Source organism: Amblyomma mixtum, chromosome 7 (assembly GCF_055824585.1).
Source record: "Amblyomma mixtum isolate Tamu chromosome 7, ASM5582458v1, whole genome shotgun sequence".
Lineage (NCBI taxonomy): Eukaryota > Metazoa > Arthropoda > Arachnida > Ixodida > Ixodidae > Amblyomma > Amblyomma mixtum.
The window spans coordinates 88,324,412-88,344,771 of record NC_143018.1 but is presented as its reverse complement, the minus strand read 5'-3'; the positions used below and the strand labels follow the sequence as shown (position 1 = coordinate 88,344,771).

The 20,360-nt window shown below is 45.9% G+C and overlaps 1 protein-coding gene across 1 annotated transcript in view; it reads right to left on the bottom strand.

Annotated features, from left to right (window-relative positions):
• Positions 1-2,586: 2,586 nt before the first annotated feature.
• Positions 2,587-20,360, bottom strand: part of r (carbamoyl-phosphate synthetase 2, aspartate transcarbamylase, and dihydroorotase rudimentary) — a 96,211-nt gene continuing 78,437 nt past the window's right edge. Inside the window, exons 36-43 of the mRNA XM_089553111.1 lie at positions 19,833-20,218; positions 15,770-15,911; positions 12,385-12,455; positions 11,336-11,461; positions 8,844-8,999; positions 8,013-8,114; positions 7,065-7,159; positions 2,587-3,860 (exon numbers count right to left, since the gene is read on the bottom strand). Of these exons, the coding sequence (XP_089409237.1) occupies positions 3,758-3,860; positions 7,065-7,159; positions 8,013-8,114; positions 8,844-8,999; positions 11,336-11,461; positions 12,385-12,455; positions 15,770-15,911; positions 19,833-20,218 (1,181 nt within the window). The 3' untranslated portion in view covers positions 2,587-3,757. The remainder of the gene's footprint in view (positions 3,861-7,064; positions 7,160-8,012; positions 8,115-8,843; positions 9,000-11,335; positions 11,462-12,384; positions 12,456-15,769; positions 15,912-19,832; positions 20,219-20,360) is intronic.

The following is a 20,360-nucleotide window of genomic DNA, read 5'->3' as shown; positions in this document are numbered from 1 at the left end:
CCAACTTCCGGCCTTCCCTTACAGCGCAGTTGTGGTGTCCATTTAGAAGTGAGACAATACTCGCCATTCCCTTTCTTCAAAAAACCACTAATTCATCCTGTCGGACACCTTTCCTATAGGGACCCACTCGGTGCTGTCCCACACACAAAAAAATGAAAATTAAGGAAATGAAAGGCTTGGTGTCCCACTTCTTGGAGGGCACCTCAATCGCTTCATGAGGGAAGGGACAAAGGATATCAAATGTGCACTTACACTGCGAAGAACAATGGCACATTATGCTGTGCAATATCAGCGCATGTTAAAGATCCTCAGGTGATAAAAATTGTTCCGGAAAAGCGGAATAGACCCAAAACATAGGTTCTCTCCTCATGAGACTTTGATGGAAGGTCAAGTTCTTATGTAATACACCTCTTGACCAGGCAGATGTCCGCTGATACATTCACATCCCAAACAAACTTTGCAACAAACATGCGAACATGCGATTTTTTTGCTGTTTTCTGCAGGTCGATGGAGGACAGGTTGTCTGAGAGTGCACCAAGTGAACACAAAGCGCTGTCTGGGTTTGATTCTCTCTGGACAGGTATCAAACAAAGCACTGCCCGAACGGGCTGTTGCTGCACAGTATCCTACTGCATAACAACGGCATTCATTTTGCTATGCTTGCATTTGCAGCACAATCTCTTTCATCACCATTTGCAAAATCCAGAGACTGCGTTCCTAAACGCTAAACCTCGGCGAATGTTTCAGACGTGCACGGTTGGCCAGCCACCTAGTTTGACAATAATTATGAGATCTTCACAGATTTAGAAGAACTGGAGTTGGGGGGAAAAAGCCAGCTAAATCGACACCGACAGTGTATGTATCCAGGGTCTAGTAAACCAATGATATATATGGTGCTAGTACTCCTCAAAAGTAAAAAAATTAGCCCAACTGTCAGTGTCCTCGCACAAGCATGAGTTGTGCTCAAAATGAGGCACTATTCTCTTAAAAGGTGAAAAAAGCTTTTGGCTTACAGTGAGGTGTTGGACATTTCGCTGAAACTGATAGGAGTACGGCTAATTCAGATTTCGAAATTCAGTTTTAACCGAAGAAGGTCAGCATTCTTGACATGCAAGGCATAGCTAGGTGGCCGTTAAATGAGAGTTACACTCAGTAAAGTTCAAAATGAATTAAGTACGGAACCCACGGGCATAATATGACAGTGGTATTGCTGGAAAAGCGGTGCAGTTGCACATTTGAGGTATTGCTCCAATAGCTTACACACTTCTGCAGAACGGGAAGCATTACCTCCTCTTCACCTTATAGCTAAGCACCGTTTGTTTACTATTATTACCTGCTTAAAGATGTTAGTCGGTTAATCAAATGCATGTAGGGCAATGGCATGAAACTGCGCATAAGTGTCACAAAAAGGTATGTTCTGGCTGGCACAACGATTGAGAGGCAGTTCAATCGCTGCGATCAACGCAGGGCGATAACCCAACAATCACACGTCAAGCTAGTTCTTAGAAATGAACTTCCATGTCAGTTTTTGTTTGCCTGCTACTCATTTAACTTGAGTTACTCGTTTAATGACAATAGCAATTTCCCCAAAGAGTGCAGTGCCAAGTATTCATTACTGGTAAATAAATTGTTCACAATGACAAAAACACTGAGATAGACTTAAGTAACTTTTGACCACACGAAAAAACCATAAAAAATCTGTTGAATTTTCAGAAAATAAAAACAGCAGTCCTACGCCCCCATACAGATTCTGCTGGCAACATAGGAGTAATGCTATGCAGTCCAGTTCTTGGCACAAATGGCCCTGTAACTGCAGCACTCCACTCACAGCAGAGGCTACGAGTGCAGGAATGGCTGGTGCTTTGAACCAAGAACCGCCGAGGCTTGCCCTAGCACAAAACGGCCATGTCATGGCCACTGGACGACAGTTTGACATGTACAGCTAGAGCACCTCACCCTTGGTGGTCAAAAGCCTCAGATAATTGTGCACTAAGGCACAAAAGAGACAGGAGGTGTCTTTAGCAACACTCAAGGTGGGGCCGCCGCAGTGGCTCAGTGGTTATGGCGCTCGGCTGCTGACCTGAAAGACGCGAGTTCGATCCCGGCTGCGGTGGCCGAATTTCGATGGACGCAAAATTCTAGAGGCCCGTGTACTGTGCAATGTCAGTGCACGTTAAAGGACCCCAGGTGGTGGAAATTTCCGGAGCCCTTCACTACAGTGTCCCTCATAGCCCGAGTCGCTTTGGGACGTTGAACCCCGATAAACCAAACCAAACCACTCGAGGTGGAAAACTGCAAACCTACGTGCAAAACGTTAATGACAGCATGAATGGCCCCAAAGTTTGCATTGTAAAAAAAGGGAGCACTGTAACCTACGCTCAGTAATGAAACTGTGATAGCAGTGATAACTGCTATCACAGTTATCACTGTGATAAACACCCCATCCCAGCGCATAGCGCATTCTGAGACGAGAGCAGATTATAGAGGATACCTAGTATAAGGACTGTAATGCAGAATTTCATGCAGAGCCAAAGACTACCAAAAAATCTTCAGCCAATGCACTATGACAAGAACAGCTAGCCAAGATTACATACAGAATTGCAAAAGTAGGTTTATTTCGTTTGATTTCAGATTTCATGAAAAACGACATCATTCTGCGCTCAACAAAAGCAGCACCTCAAGCGCTCTCAGCAGATCAACAAACAGTCGTAAATATAAAAATATTCCACAATATGTTCAACGTAAGGAATGCTTCCATGGTTTGCACAAAAATGTCAACATGAACAAAGATGGCACTGGCTATGGCATGGAAGAAAAAGATTAACAAGGTAACAAAAACCAAGCACATTGTAAAATTCCATTAAATCGAAAAGGCCCAACAATCTCCAAATATCCTAGGGCTGCCACGTATCAAAATACTGCGTCACAACGTTAATTTCATTAATAAGCATCACTCTTAACGTGACAATCACAATGTATGATGCTTGAACAGAATGCAAACAAAAAAACATAGTACAGTAAAAATCCGTTCCTATTACTTCAGCACGCAACTTCCAAACTAACAGACAACAGCATCTTACCACGTCGTATCAACTCATTCAAAGATTCAAGTCGGGGCATCCTTTACAATCACAGCTCAGCGACTACCTTTCAAACCAGTTGTGAGCTCTCACTGCTGGCTGAAGATATTTCATAAGGCGTTATCTTGAGATGCCAGCGACTAATTTGCTGAACCACTCAGCACTTTCAAGATGACTCCCTAAATGCTAAGGGCTACTACGCAAATCGCAATCCAAGTCGACAGTCAAGCCTATGGCAACTCCAACACCTTTCTACGCAACATGTTGGTTAAAAATCAGTACGAGTGAAAAATTGTATTTTAGAAGAGGCAGGCAATACCTTCATGTAAAGAAAAATGCGCAGCTCTCCATGTGAGGCGATTGTTTCACGCTGTCCACAACCAAGGGTTCAAAAAATGTTGCGGTTAAACAATAAATGTCCCGCTACCACAAGGACTCCAGGTAGGAAAGTGATTTCAGGTAAGGTTACATACTGTGCTGCGTAAAATTGAAGGAATCCAATGTTCACAAGGCACAGGGTTTTCTCGTCTTGCCACCAGGAAGTGAGAAACAGCTACAATCAGTCACGGGCTGATGACAAAGTAAAAAAAAAAAAAAGCACAAAGAGGGGAACAACGTCGATGAACAAATATGATCGTCGCCGAGATCACCGCAGGACGTAGCTGCTTTTACAGCTTTCAGATGCGCCCAAGCACCATTGCCAATAGTGCCATGCGGACGTACATTCCGGCCTCAGCTTGCCGGAAATATGCCGCTCGAGGGTCTGTGTCGAATTCCGGGCTGTGGTACGGCGATAAAGAGATAAGAACAAACGATTTTGCATTTCAAATGTTCTAAACAACACGCATGAAACAGTTCCATGCACCCCGTAAAAATATTCAAGAAGGTAGCACTCAACGAAACAAATGAAATGTCAGAGAAAAGGTGGTGTCTAATTCCAATCCAGACTCTTTTCTCTTACTTTTCTACTTGAGACAGCAATGACGGCAGCATAGCTCAAATTGGCCAGTTCAAAATAGGAGGTCAAGTTTCCGCCAAGGAATGCATATTATTACACCAACAAGACTTCTTCTGCCTTGTGCTCTACAAGATTAGACAGAAAATGCTAGCAAATGTATGAAAAACAGCCGCAATTGCTTAGCAGATCAATGGAAATGTGCCAGTCCTAAACGACTGTTTGCATTGTCACGCAAGTGAAAGTGCTTCCACAAGCAGGATGCTTCACACAACTTTTGGCGGGAATGTATATAATATATGTGCTGTAATGTAAAGTCTCTTCTCTGTAAGTACTACGTGCGCAACTTTTAAGACAAACTGCCCAATACAGTGAAAGCTCGTTAATTCGACCCCCGTTAATTCGGCAAATCGGATAATTCGACGCGCGCGCGAGGTCCCTACAATTATACATAGGAGTCTATGGGGCGAAACTCTCGTTAATTCGAACAAATTCTGCCGTGCGTCGGTTAATTCGACTTCACTCCGCAGCCCGCCAAGCCGGTGTGCCGAGAGCAAAAAGAAAAAAACACTGCCATGAGCGGCGCTACTGTACGGCTGATAGGCCATCCCTATGGTCATATCATCCCTCCATCCGTCCATCCATCCGAGGAAGCGAGTTAGCGGCGGCCGAAGTGGCTGGCGTCTTTTTTTTGTGTGCTTTGTTGTGTCGCAGCAGTCGCTATCACGGTTATTTACGGCGCCTTTTTTGGTAAATGCGCGCTTTGTCAGCATGTTTACTGCGCTACTTGTTGCTGTTTTGTTGCGACTGAGAGAAGGGTGAAAGGAAATCGCAAGGGATTGCCTACTGGCTCAGCCACCACCGCTGCCATGTGCAGATAGAGGAGAGTTAAAAGATCAGAGAAAAAGATAGAGAAAAGATAAGACACCTGTCCACAGTCCCCGTGCAGATAAGAGGAGAGTTAAAAGATCACAGGAAAGATAAGACGGGCGTCCCAGCAACAACGCTGTCCCCGCGGACGCTGGTTGAAAAAACAGATAAGCGGGGAGCGGCGCTCCCTTCACCACCTCCCCGCGCTGCTTTCCGATGGGTAGCGCGCAGGGCCTGCGCGCCGCCTCGCCTTCGTGTCCTGTCAGCTGACCGAGGATGAAATAATTGAAGTGACAGGCGCTGACAACGACGACGATTTACGATTGTGAGCAGTTGTCCCAAATGCCGAAGTGCACGGTGAAAGAAGCCGCAGAAGCCTTGTCCGTGCGGGAGGACTTCTGTGAACAAATCCCTGACGGCGCGTGTGCCGCGGAGCACCTGGCAGCTGTTAGAGCTATCGTAGTCGCTCAAATTCGCTCGAAAAAGCGGACGGTGATTACAGATTTCCTTGCCAACTAAAGGTATACATCCTGTTGCGGCAAACATTGTTTTTTGTTGTTCATTCGATAATTCGACATTCGGATAATTCGACAATTTTTCGCGGTCCCGTCAGTGTCGAATTAACGAGCTTTTACTGTATCCGCTTCACAATCTGCCTTTGAAAGAGTACTTGGTAAGCATGCGAAAGCCTCCATCTGGCAGAAATGTTACCAATTTTAGCAAATTTAATTTATTCCTATTTAGAACAATATACTAGAACTAACATCCCATGACCTGAAAAGGCCCTCGCACTGTGCAAAAAAGACTGCTTGAAAAAACTGATATGACATTCTGAAATGTAAATTTTACTGTACGGCAGCTTTTTAGTGAGAAGACTTATAAATTTGTGGCTGCAAAAAACGAACTGAAAATGCTGACTCGCATCAGATGCTTCGTTTCAGACTGGGGCTTTTGGGAGACATATCCAATGGTGTAGGCTTATGAACTATCTGCCACACAAGTTTACGGGATACGGGTGTGTGGAGAAAAATTATTTTGAAGCAGTCATGCAATAGCATGCTCCATCAGCTGGTAACGTTACCGTGCGGCTGCTAGGTCATGAGTAGGGCCCAGAAATTTAGGCACTAAAGAACCGCGAAATAGGCAGGCATCTAGGCTCTAAAAAATATTGAAATAGGCGCTATAAAGCAAAAATAGGCGCTTTGAATAATACTCTTTATTCATAAGTACAAGATTGGTAAGTCAAGCACGGAGCGTACTCAGCCCTCAACTGAATCAAAGCTCATTCTCAGGTTTTCGAACTTGAAGCTCATTCGGTATTCGTTAAGCATAGCTTTGTAATTTAAAAGGTTTCTTTTGACATCACATGAGCTTAGTGGCGCGAACCTAAAACATGAGAGTTGATAAACGCTTAGCCTTCAGGTGGTGTGGCCTGACTGTCTCCGCGTAGAAAATCTGATTTCTGAAATTGTTTCTAGGCATCTATTTTTTTTCTATCAATTGTTGCATCTTCGTAGAAGCAGTAGCGCCCTTTCCTTCTAGTCCCCGAAGTGCTGCTGGTACTTCTGCCACTACCTTCAACGATTCATCTGTTGAGAGTCCAGCCTTCTCTAACTTTGTCATCCTTTCCATCAATATTGAGAATTTTGCACTATGTATGTCACATCTCTTTCCATACTCGCCTCTTGCTACACTTTGAGACTTCGTTGCGTTCAAGTTACAATTCGAGAAAAACGTTCGGCGAGACCCGCGCCTTTTGTGCGTGCATCGGCGCGCGCCTTTCACCACACATAGACAGATGTCTCAAAATTGAAAAACGGTACCGAGGGCCGAAGTGCCGGATTTAGGCATTTATAGGCGAAAAGTGCGGTTAAATAGGTAGTATTTCCTAAAAAATGATAAAAAGGCAGGCAAGTGCAAAAATCCCCCGTTTAGGCATTTATAGGCATGTTTAGGCAAATGCCTAAATTTCCGAACCCTAGACATGAGGCAACGCAACAATATTTTTGTTTTTATAAGAGACCGCGCATGATGTAAACTTTTGCGGCCGACAGGACAATTATCTGACAAAGATGTCGCCTATGCATGCTACCGACTTCCAACATTCTTTCTGTCCTTTGTAGTTGTTAGCAAAACCTTTTCGGCACCTGTCTACACACCTGATTTCAAAGACTCGTGGAAGCGGGTGCATGACAATCATGCGCTTCTTGGCCTTCGTCATCAGTTGAGGTGTCACCACAAAGAGGCCACAAGCCTGCACAAGAAAGTAGAGGAAGAAAAATCGAAATCAACACTCTGCACAGGCACTCCTACAATTAGATGTCCTGTGGTAGCCACAGAACTAGATTCCGCCCTAAGCATGAAACCGAAGACAGAACGATGTCCCTTGGAACAAGTAAATCGGTAATGGATTTAAACTTTCTGTACCACACACATTTGCACTGTAATTAACGGGACGGTGAGGACAAATTACATTACGACAAACATGAAACTTTCACTAAGCTCTAATAAGCAAGCAAAGGACAAAAAATTCTAAGGATGGTTACGATAAGCAAAGCCAAAAGTAGGGCAAGTTGGATAACGATACTCTCTAATGCAAAATTTGAGTGCAGCTCGGTCTGCTTTGGCGGTGCGAACTGCAGGGTCCTAGCGTCACCTAGCCTCCACTTCGGCACCACAAACTCCTGGGTCCTCTCGGCAGCGGCGATGAACTTGCGCTTCGGCAGCGCGAATAGAAGGGTCCTCTTGACGCCGGCACTGAGCCCTTGCTCGGGCAGCTTGTTTAGCAACAGTGGCAGATGAAGCATTTCCGCTGGTTTCGCCGTTCTTTCTTCAGACAGAACTGGCTGAGACTATTTTGTATTGGATTGTATAAGCAGGCGGTTTATAGTAGGAAGATAACGCTGACAGTGGTGGCGTGGCTGACGCGGGCAATCTATCGCGTGCAGCACATTTCAATATGCTAAGCTCAGTAAAATCCGCTACCTTAAGCTTAGTCCACTTACTTCCAACTTCTGTTATATAATGATACCATGATATAACAACTCTGGGTTGCAACGGTCATGGTTGGTATAAGCGGCTCAACACGTATTCCTCTAAAAACACACCTTCTCGTATTCCTCCGCACTGCTGAAGCGCTCCTTTTGAATCCTAGTCATGTAGAGCACATCAGTATCTGGCAATGCAGCTTCCAGGCTCTCAATGTCCTCCTGTGTAGAACAAAAATGAACAAAAAAAAGGAGGGCAGAACATTAACATACCACTTTATAGCGACAGCACATGCAAGGCACATGTATCCACCGTTACTGTGAAGCAGTGCTTACAGTCACATCCAATGAAAACGAACCCGGTTATAATGAATTACGATTCATATCAAGCACCCAAAACTTACCATTGTTATCCACACATGGGTGAGAGAACAAATGTGGGTTAATGACATCCTAGTCAAAATCAAGAGGAAGAAATGGGCTTGGGCAGGGCATGCAATGCAAAGGCAAGATAACCGCTGGTCCTTAAGGGTAACGGAGTGGAATCGAAGAGAAGGCAAGCGTAGCAGGGGGCGGCAGAAAGTTAGGTGGGCGGACGAGATTAAGAAATTTGCGGGAATACGGTGGCCGCAACTGGCAAAGGACAGGGTTAATTGGGGAGACATGGGAGAGGCCTTTGCCCTGCAGTGGGCGTAGTCAGGCTGATGATGATGACTTTTCACAATGAACTGCACATTAGATATGTATCAAACTGTGAGCGCATGCAATCGATCCGCACCCATGCGCAACGGAGCACAGGCCGCACTGGCAGCTCCAGCTTCTGTTGTGTGCGCTCTACTGTAGCATGCGTCGCAGTAAGCATGCAGGCACGCTTTCTCCACATCCTATGTGCACTACGTGCATCGCCATGTACTGCCATTGCTGTTATGGAGGTACCCATGCGTAACTTGCCTGGGTGATTCCCTGGGAAGCAACGGCATCTCGCACGGACTGCGGCATGCCCAGATTGGCGGGTGCGACATAGCGCAGGTGGACGTTGTAGTGGGTGAGCAGCCGTGCCAGGGAGTGCACTGTGCGGCCGTGCTTCAGGTCACCCACCAGAGTCACCTGCATCAGTCCACAAAACGGCAGAGAATTAGGCGCATCAACTACCTGGATGAAACACTCCATTTTAGCAACAACGTGTTGCTTAAAACACTAAGGATGACAGGACACAGGTTTCGAGGCACAAGTGAAGCTCCAAATGCCCCTAAACGTCTCTCTCCCTCAAATTTGTGTAGAAAACTATCTCTAAATAGCAACACCGGACAGGTGGCTTGTGGAATATGACCCAAGGGGCAAATGAGCAGTGAAGGATTGCAAGCACTTCAAGCTCACAGCTATTCTCTTCAATGATACAGACCGGCATTTTTCCGTAGACTTTCCTCTGAACGTGACATGAAGGTTTCGCTTCATATATCCTTTACTGTGAGAGCACACCTCGCTCTTAACTGCTGACAGGCTGCAAAGAAGGCTAATGCCCCTGTGACGACCTGCTTCCCCCAATGATTAGTCTACATGCAAGGCTACTACTGTTGCCTGCTGACGTCTTTCACTGGTGATTAAAAAGCCAAAAAATGATGTTATCAGATGGAGCAGTGACTTTTTTTTCTCTACTTTCATGTTTATATCATGAAGGAGTAACACCACGTGTACAGGTGTTGCAACTGATGGCTGACGCGTATTTCACGAGTCCACTCCCCTTTTCATTTATTCCAGCAATGCTCGAGTAAGCTTCCTAGTACAGTATAATCTCGTTACTACGAACCTCACATTAACGAATTTTTCATATTAACGAACTTTTTCAAAATCCCCGCCAAAATATCGATATTTTCAATGTATAAAAATATTTCACTACTACGAATTTCAAAATACCGAACATTTCAGAATAACGAGCATAATTTATTTGCCCACCTATTATAAATGCACCTCATTATTACGAACTTACCCCGGAGAAGTGAGCCGACTCCCCGAGAGGCACACGCTAACTCTGCTAATCGCCAAGGGCAGGCATCCGATACAATCCAGTCCAATCCGAAGCCGCCTCGCAACCGGAAGTTGGCTGGTCTCTCCTCCTCCGTTTTTTTTTTCTCCCACGGTGTGCCACGGCCAGTCTCGACGCGCGCACTCTCTCCTCTCTCCTTAAGAGAGAGCGAGAGAGCGCGCGTGTCGAGACCGGCCGTGGGTGTGCATGTGACTAGACTACCTCCGCGCTTTTCTTTTTTTGTGTGCGGCCGCCGCGAACGCGAGGCCTAGTCGTTTCTCGCCGCTGCGTGTTGACTGTGCTGACGATGAATTCTGCGGGCGCCAGCGTCAAGATGAAGCGACGGCAGTTCACGCTTAAGGAAACACATCGTTTCGGAAGCGCCTAGTGCAGCGCTGTTAAACCTTCGGCTCGGACTCCCGACAGCCATAAATGTCCGCCAGGCTGCCGAAATGGTAACTGGGGTGTGGTGGAACGTAAAGGCCTCGACCATCAACAACTGCTGGAGGAAAGCTGGCCTGGTGAAATCGCCGCTTCACACAGAAGACTGCGATGACGCTGATAGCACGGATGACGACAGCGCAAAAGAGGTGCGGACTGAAGTCACTGCGAAACTCTCTCTAGACTCTTCTGTAACTTTTGCCGACTACGCCGAGTCGGAAAATGCTGCCCCTGACTGTAGAAGACATCGTGAGTAGCGTTCACGAGTATGTAGAGCGCGGCGAAGAGAATGAACTGGACGACGATGCCGACTCGCCGCCTGCAGACCAAGCGGCCGAACCTGTGTCTAGTGCGGAGGTTCTTGCATCCATAGGCAAACTTCGCACATTCATCGGACGTTGTAGCGATGTGCCTGATTCTGTGCTCCAAAAAGTTGACGTTGAAGAGTTCGTCCTGGGGCGCCTGGGGCGCCTGTGTCGCACCCGCCAGAATCACGGATTTCTTCAAATAAACGAGCGCTGAACCTCTCGTTTGCGTTCCTGTTTGAAAATTACATAGCTTGTCATGTGCCCTTCCTGAAGGTACAGTATTTTCATTGTCCAGTAATACTACTACCTTTTTTCGCGAGTCTTTCGTTATTACAATATTTCAAAATAACGAACGATTATTCGCGACCCCGCGAAGTTCGTTGTATCGAGATTTCACTGTAATGAGGACATAATTTTAACTGCCTTTCAAAATTTTAATTCAGTGCGAATCAGCAACGTTAATCCAGAAATATAGCGCCACTATTACACTAACAAACCCCAGACATAATCTCATGTAACCTAACTACAAGACATTCATGAGGTGAGGCACTGCCGGCTTTTATTTCTCCAGGGAGGTTTGTGCTCTTAAAACACTGTTCTGCAAACAGTCAACTTATTTTCAGAAAAGCAAGCTTCAGTGAATAACAAATTCACTGTGCTGTTCACCATACCGTCAGGTTGTTGACAGTGCCAATCTCTTCGCGGATGGTGTAGATGTCGAGGAGGGCCTGAGTCGGATGCTCGCCAATGCCATCGCCAGCGTTGATCACGGGCTTCCGGCAATGCTTTGAGGCTCGCTGAAAAGGGGCAAATCCAACATTTACGTTGTTACAGGAAAGGCAGCCTGCACTGCTGGTGGGAGCGAAGTCAGATAGATAGTGAAATACAGTAAAACCTCCATGATTCAAACTCTGTTAATTTGAAATCCCGGACAATTAGAATTTCTGCGGTCCTGTAATTTCTAATCCAAACTTGACCGGATAATTTGAACCGGCAGCTTGCACCGGCCCGGTTAATTCAAAGATACGGGGTGATATGGAGCCATGAGGCAGTGCTGTAGAGCGATGCAGATGCTTGATATGCGAAGTGCCCCAGCCCCAGTACTACCAGCACGAAGACCAGGCTTACGGACTGCGCTTTTCCCGCGACGCAATCATCCTTGCTCAGTGCCCGTGATGCGTTGACTGTGTGCAACGCCGGCATATCTGATTACTGTACGTACCAATGCCTGTCTTTAGAAAAATGACCATCCAAAATTGGGGTTGGGACTGACTTATATGTGGAACCGAATTATTTGCGCAGTATAAGGCATCTTGTCCCTCTTAATACGAGTGCAACCTTTTGTTCAGCCTTTTGGAGTCTAAAATAGAAACTTCACCTCAAAAGCAGCACCAAGTTTTAGCCCTAGTCAGCTGAAGTAAAATGGCCACAGTCTAAAAGTTGAGGATCAATGAAGAGTGCAGAAAAGTGAAATATAATTCATTGGCAACTCCACAAGTACAGAATGCTTCAAGACTACCCTTGCATTAAGAAATTTTGCAAACAGAGCCTCTTCACCACACATTACATTTTGCAACTTCGTTGAGAAAAAAGAAAGAATGTCAGGGGGACTCTTTTGGTTGCCACAATCTTGGTAATGCTGACAGGCTTGTGGCTCCTTAACTACTACAGCAATCTAAAGGATAGAGTACCACAGGGTCACCAAAACAACCATACTCACCATAACAGCACCTGGCTGTGGATGACGCAACACAACCACATCGCTGTAGTTCGACATGACTGTGATGGTGTCTGCATTGACAGAAGAGAAAAAAGTAATTGGCCTCCTCAGCATAAACCACCATAAGCTTCTTTTTTTTTTTCACAATAAATAATAAAAAAAGCCTGCCTTAGCTGCACGAATTCAACCCGAGCTTTTTCCCTCATATTATCTGTCCCAGAATGCAACTCAACGTTATATTCAAAACTGAGGCAGGTATATGATGAGATTTTTTTCTTCTAGCACCTCTCCAAGACAGTTAAAAAGGTGCTCTAAGAGCATTCTGGGAAAACCTTGTTTGCGCTTTCATTTTGTTTTCTGGGTTTCCAAGAACAAATAGTTTCAGTTGCAGACAACATGGCCACAAATTAAGCCAGCAGAAATAAAATTACCCAAGGACTCTTTACTTTAACAGGGTGATGATGCGTCTCATCGCTTGCTCCAGCGGAAGCGTACACTTGCTTCTTTCCTTGTGGTGCATTGGTAATCGCGGTTCCCCTTTCTCGAAGGTCCCGTGCCTGCCTCATTCCCCAGTTTTGCAATCCCCCGACATCCATGGATCTACACTTTTTCGTGTGATCTGTGGGACACCGTTGCGTTTTGTTGCAAGTGTTGTTCAGTTCGCAAGCAAACCACACATTTTCTAAGATCATTCCGCGCATTACTAAGTATTACTCCGCCAATGGCAGAGAGGCAAGCTGCCAAGCAACTGGCTGAAAGGCACATCTTGTGTTAGTTACCTTGAGAACAGGAAACCATGATCGCTGATGCACCACAACAAAAGAAGCGAAGCGCGCACTTCCATCGGATAAGGTGGTGAGGCGCCCCACCCTGCGGCAGCAGTCTCGCGAGAGCAAAGAGCCCTTGAACATTTTTATTTCCGAGAGCTTAACTTGCAGCTATATTGTCTGCGACTGAAACTATTTATTCATGGAAACCCAGAAAACAAAATACAGTGAAAGCTCGTTAATTCAAAACTCGATAATTCGAATTTTCGGATAATTCGAACTACACTACTTGGTCCGGCCAAGCTCCATAGAGATCTGTGTATAAAAAAGCCCGTTAATTCGAAAGCGAGTCGGTTCCGTTACGGATAATTCGAACTACGCGCCACCGCGTCTGGGCGGCTTGGCACACAGCATGTGGCCAAAAAAAAAAAAAAAAGCACCTCCTCCGCATAGTTAGCTGCGTACGTCCTAAACGGGCACAGAAGATGGAACTAGATAAAACCTTGGAAAAGTGGGTAAAGCTTAAATGGCACCATCACCGGCGCGGTGGCCGGCGGCACCGGAGGGTAGGGTTTGGCGACCGCACTGGCGGCTGCCTACCCTCGTTTCCGCGCAACCTCCGGAACTCGCATCTAAATACTCGTTAATTCGAGCCCTGTTAATTCGAAAATACGGACAAGCACTGTCAGCGCGGTCCCAGCCAACGCCCATGAAGGCTATGACTTCGGACCGGCGCTACAAATTACGAGCGAAAAACTTTTTTTTTCTTTGCGAGTGTCGTCCATGCTTCCACCCATCGGTCGGACGCGACGGAAGCACGCGCTCAGCCGCGAACAAGACGCCCGCTTTTGAACTAGGCTTGCGCAACCGAACAAGCGCTGGCACTTTGCCAAAGTTCGCTTCCCCCTTGCTGGAGCTACCCCCCCCCCCCCCCCCCCCCCCCCCGGCCTAAGAATCTGAAAAAAAAAAAAAAAGCGTCAGCCGTTAACGCTTCCCTCCGTTTGGCACCGTCACGGCCCACAACGCATTTCTTGGCGGCGCGCCAAGATGCTGCGCAGCGATAACAGTCGTTAACGCTTCCCTCCGTTTGGCACCGTCACAGCCCACAACGCATTTCTTGGCGGCGCGCCAAGATGCTGCGCAGCGATAACAGTCGTTAACGCTTCCCTCCGTTTGGCACCGTCACAGCCCACAACGCATTTCTTGGCGGCGCGCCAAGATGCTGCGCAGCGATAACAGTCGTTAACGCTTCCCTCCGTTTGGCACCGTCACAGCCCACAACGCATTTCTTGGCGGCGCGCCAAGATGCTGCGCAGCGATAACAGTCGTTAACGCTTCCCTCCGTTTGGCACCGTCACAGCCCACAACGCATTTCTTGGCGGCGCGCCAAGATGCTGCGCAGCGATAACAGTCGTTAACGCTTCCCTCCGTTTGGCACCGTCACAGCCCACAACGCATTTCTTGGCGGCCAAGATGCTGGGCAGCGATAACATCACTTATCGCTGCGCAGAATCTTGGCGCGCCGCCAAAAGCGTTGTGGGCCGTGACGGTGCCAAACGAAGGGAAGCGTTAACGGCTGACGCTTTTTTTTTTTTTTCAGATTCTTAGGCAAAAATCGGGGGGGGGGGGGGGTCATTATGTGAGTGGGTTCGTTACGCGAGTAAATACCCTACATATACCGTAATGCAAATGGTTCTTGTCGGTTTTTTCGCGGCCATTCGATAATTCGAACATCGGATAATTCGAACTTTTTTCCCGGTCCCGTGAAGTTCGAATTAACGAGCTTTTACTGTAAATGCGAAAACGAAGTTTTCCAGAACACTCTTTAGTGCACCTTTAAAGCAACCTTCATGACCAGGCTCTCGAGCCACTAAGACAAGCCAACTTTTCGATGATGTAATTGTGGTTATTGCACATAGTATAGGTCGGGCCAGGGAACAACACAGGCCATGTGGCATAAGCGGGCACAGGAGAGGATGGCCATGAACGTGAAAAGAAGGTGGCATCAGAAGTGAAAGAACGCAGTGAATTGCTTCCGTGGAATAGGCTAAAGAAGGGTGAACAGGCACAGGACTCGGCAGCATCAAACAAAGCAGCGATGGCCCGACCATGATGGTGGCCACATCAACGTGGGAGACTGTGTGCGTCTGTTAACGTGCAAAAGCTCTGCTGCACTCTATGATGTTGCATGCATTTCCGAAGTGTTGCTGTTCAGATCATATTGATGCTGCTTCCATCCCCAGCAGCACAGCTAATTGGCCCAATATTGGAAGTGCATTGGCAAGGGTCGGCACTGCATAGGACCACAGTGAAGCCATCATTTTCCATATTGGGCCAGTTACCTGTGCTGCTAATTGGCCCAATATTGAAGGTGTACTGATTAGCTGTACAGCTAATTGGCCCAATATTGGAAGTGCATTGGCAAGGGTAGGCACTGCATAGGACCGCAGTGAAGCCATTATTTCCAACATTGGGCCAATCAGCTGTTCTGGTGGGGACATTTCGTGCATGCCACCTGCATTTTTTTCCGAGCCCTCAGCTGTACCATACTTTCATGATTGTAAGAAGAAAAAAAAAAAGGCGTCGCAATCTTTGCGAAGCGATAGCTGGTACAGTACCCTCGAGAGTCTCTCCCTTCTGTGTGGACGACGTGGCCTGGTCCATGTGGACAACCGAGCCTCCGAGTCGCTGCATGGCGGCGGCAAAGCTGCACGATGTCCGTGTGCTCACCTCGTAGAATATGGATGCCATTACCTTGCCCTGGTGGAAATGGAACAGGAAATTATTTCGAGCAACTAATCGCGACTGATAAGTCACTTCCAATAATCGCTATTTAGCCGCAGAAACAACAACAACAAGAAAAAACCCTCAAAACTGAGCCCACTCTCCAAACACATCAGTATTACATATTGCGACGGCAATTGGCAGAAACAAAGAGGGACAAACGATATGTACAGCAGCACTTACGCTAGCTCTTTTGAGCATGAAACGTTCCAAGACTTTTACTTACATTTTGCTTTCTTAGAAAACTAACTGCTACAATAACCTGTTAAAACAAAAGGCATTCCCCTTTCCATTAATGTAATGTGCCAGCAGCGGTTTCTGCGTCACTTTTAACCTCATCATGCTTGAACTCGTGCACTGACAAGGCATACGAGGATTTGTCGCAGCTATCACAAAAGATAGTGCACACGTGCTTCCTATTCACCTCCTCACCTTAGCATCCCAAGCACTAGCTGCAATTCAGCCAATGCAGTATGCACACAGGCCACAGTGCATAAAAGTCCGGGAGTTTTTTACCTGAACATTCAAGCATACTGCCATTTCCCCATTGCCTAACCAAGTTCCATAGCAAATTTTGTTCTGATCAGGTTAGTCATAGCTGCTTTTCAAGGTGATTTACCACTTTCCCTCAAAGCCGATATTTAGAAAGTTAGCAAACTCGCGTTAAATAATTGATCACTTTGCAGAATTTAAAAAAAATACTGCAGGCTAGGCCACACAACTAACAGCACTGAGTCGGTTTCACTGGCTTACTTCACTGCATCTTTTTGTTAAAACTTGGTTACATGCGGGGACCCTGGTCTTTGAAAATTTTTTTTTATTAATGAAGTCAGAAACATGTAATTTTGTGTGCCAATTCTAAATATGCCATTTAATTTCATGTAAAACAGGTCCTTGTTCACTTATGCAATATATTATGAAAGTCATTTGGAGAGACCATTAAAAAAATTTCCCTGCAGTAAGCTTGCCGAAATGCATGCCATTGGTTGTCTTGAATTACGGTGTAGAGTAATGGTAAAATTATCATCCTGTCTGTCATAGAAGTTGATTTATGGGGATTTGAAGTTGCCGCTTCAGTATTAGGATGAAAAGTTGGTATGGTTTCTGGGGTGGCAACTTAGAAACCTTATAACTCGAGTTCTACGATAGGCAGGATAGCAATTTTACTCTTACTGCACTCCTTGATGTCAAGACTAACGAATGGCAGACATTTCAGCAAGTTTCTTGCAGCGAACTTTCTTGAAAGCTCTCTCCAAAAAAATTACATAACACATTGCATAAGTGCACAAGGACTTGTTTTAGATAAAATTAATTTACATATTTGGAATCTGCATGCAAAAATGCATGTTCCCTGAAGACTGCATAACTAATTTAATTAATAAAAATTTATTTTTAAGATCAGGTCTTTTTTTGGTCTTGAAAAAAAAATTTTTATTAATGAAGTCACAGTTACAAAATCTTCAGGGAATATGTATTTTTGTGTGCTGATTCTAAATATGTCATTTAATTTCATGTAAAACAATTCCTTGAGCACTTATGCACTTTTTATGCAAGTATTTTGCGGAGAGTTTTGAAGAAAATTTGCTGCGGGAAACTCGCTGAAATATATGCCATTGGGTTCTCTTGACACCAAGGAATGCAATAAGGGTGAAATTGTGTTCCTACCTATCGTAGAACTTAAGTTATAGAGTTTTGAAGTTGTCGCTTCAGAAATGAGAAGGAAAGTGTGTATTCCTGTTTCTGAAGTGGCAGCTTCAGCACCCTATTACTCAAGTTCCATGATAGCCAGGATGATAATTTTACCCTTATTGCATTCCTTGGTGTCAAGAGAACTGAATGGCATACATGTCAGCGAGTTTCCTGCAGCAAATTTTCTTCAAAACTCTCTGTAAAATACTTGCATAAAATGTGCACAAGTGCTCTAGGAATTGTTTTACATTAAATTAAATGACATATCTAGAATCAGCGCACAAAAATACATGTGCCCTGAATATTTCATAACTATGACTAAATTAATAAAAAATTTTTTTTCAAGACCAGTGTCCCCCCTTAAGCTGAGACACTTGGTATACCAGTGTTCAGTCACAGTCGCCACATCTTCGCTGGAGACCACCTTTGCATTTTTCGTGGCTCACGTTCAACAGCACGTGTTTGGATCATATTTAGCCTCAAAAGCAATTTTGAAATGCCAAAAGAGGTGTAATCGGAGGATATGCCCCATTCTCACTGTCTCAGCTATCGTATTCAGCACTTGGAGAAGGGCAGCCATATCTCTCGACAGGAGCCCTCCGGCAGATCATTTCAGACCTTGCTCTTTATCGATGCACTCCACTGGACAATCTCAAATTAGTGGTGAAGTTAACTTACTGGGTCAAGGGAGGGGGGGGGGGGGGGGGGGGGATTTTTATATCCCACGTTCTTGCCGAAGAACGCATCTTTTGCTGTCAGCCAAACATCATCACAGCTATGAAGGGCCAGAGAATCAATTTCTACTGAGAACAATTACAGGTTGGAGTCGTTCTCAGTTTCCCGTTAACTGCCTCACTCGAGATGGACACCCGAACCATGTTGTGAGAAAAGGGACAAAGGAGGTATGGAATGATAATGATGATAGCGATTTTTAATGCTGCAAAGGCATCTGCGGCCAAAGGGTGCCACGGCACAAAGTGTTTTTGTTTGCTCAAGGTGGGGTCGAAGACCCATTTCCCAAACATTTCACCCTGATTAAGCCGAACACCAGGCCAGGGGAAAGCTTGTACCCACTGTGTCACCTGTGGGCACCCGATGGCACTGGGGATCGAACCCCGTACCTTCCGCATGCGAGGCGGGTGCTCAACCACTAGGCCATCGCTGCGGCGAGGTGTGAATTCTCGAGAGAAAGTGTTGCCATCACACTGGAGGGTTCCAGGTTAATTTCAATCACCTGGTGTCGAGTATGTGCCGACGGGACAAATTAAAAGCACCACACACAAATGCAGCTGTGTCCGTGCTTGTGCGTGTCACTTTCCGTTTGTCCTGTCACTGCGCGCTGCTTCGATCTTTATACACCTTCCACTCTGCAATGACTACTGAAAGCAATGCTTGTTAAGAGAGACACTGGTCTTAGACCTATTTTTCTCATTTTTAGTCCAATCCTAATGAAACTGTACCACCTAGCTCAGTTTTTTATACTGATTTCAACAGTGAAATTACCTTTATCACAAATTAGTCGGTTCCCATGGTAATTAATTTTAATTAGTCATTCATTAGTAGCTCAGCGCAAAAAAAAATTGCTCAATAAAAAATAATTTCTGATAAATGGTTACATAGTAAGGTGAGTAAAGAGTGCAATAATCAAAACCATTTTTCCATTTTACCCTCATTAGTAATTTTACAGCACTTGGAATACCGATGTTCAAGGTGTGAATGTAATGCATCGATAAAATTTGTGAAATTATAAACTTTTGAAGTGCGACTGAACAAATCTGCTTCGATTACTGCACACACTGTGCCTTCAGCTTCCCTTAGCAAACAATATGACATCTCTATCTGTCCTAGATGTTGAGATATTGACACACTAAGACAGCCAGATGTCCAAAATTTTCATGCTATTAAATTGTCTGCTCCTGCATAAATTCAGCTCGCAGGATGATCTGAATTTCATATTATGGTCAAAATGCTGATTTCATGAAGGAAAAAATTGGTACAGTTGGAAAATAATAGCTGAAGATTCCACAAATGTCACTTTTTGAAAACCGATTTCTCGGTCATTTTTTGGTCTCAAAGACCAGTGTCCCCCCTTTAAAGAACCACTCTGCAGTAAAACTGACGCAGGCCCTTCCACTACTTTCCAGACCAGTTAACATGTGAGAGGCTCTACTGCAAGGACAAAACCACAGTTCCAAAAGTGCAACGCACCTTGAGCACATGATCCAGGGGGCGGTCCTTCTGCACGCACACGCTGAAGGAGTGTGCCAGGTTGTACAGTGCGTGCATCTGGTCCTTGGAGAACATGTCGGCAGTCAGGATGTGCCGGCCTTGCAGGGCGTTGGGGACGTCCGGCAGGCTCCACGGGACAGAGGTGGTTGCAGCGGACGCAGCCACCAGCGCACCGCCCGAGGCACCGCCGCTCAGCAGGGGGCTGATGCTGCGGTGCAACAGGGTGGACTGTCCGACGGGGCCACTCGTTCTCATGGCCACCACTGCGGCTGACTCGTCCGACGAGCTAGTCACTGCCGCCACGCCGGTCGGCACTAGCAGCCGGTCGGGCAGGCCCAGCTCTTGGAACATCTTGTTGTACATCTCTGCACCAGGGACACACAAAAACGAAGCTTGCATTCACAAGTGCAACACATCTCTGACCTTTGAGACAAGCCTTTACATATTCTGCATTGTAGTGCACAGAATAAATAACGAAGCCCTATTTGCAGCTTCTGTCACTTTAAC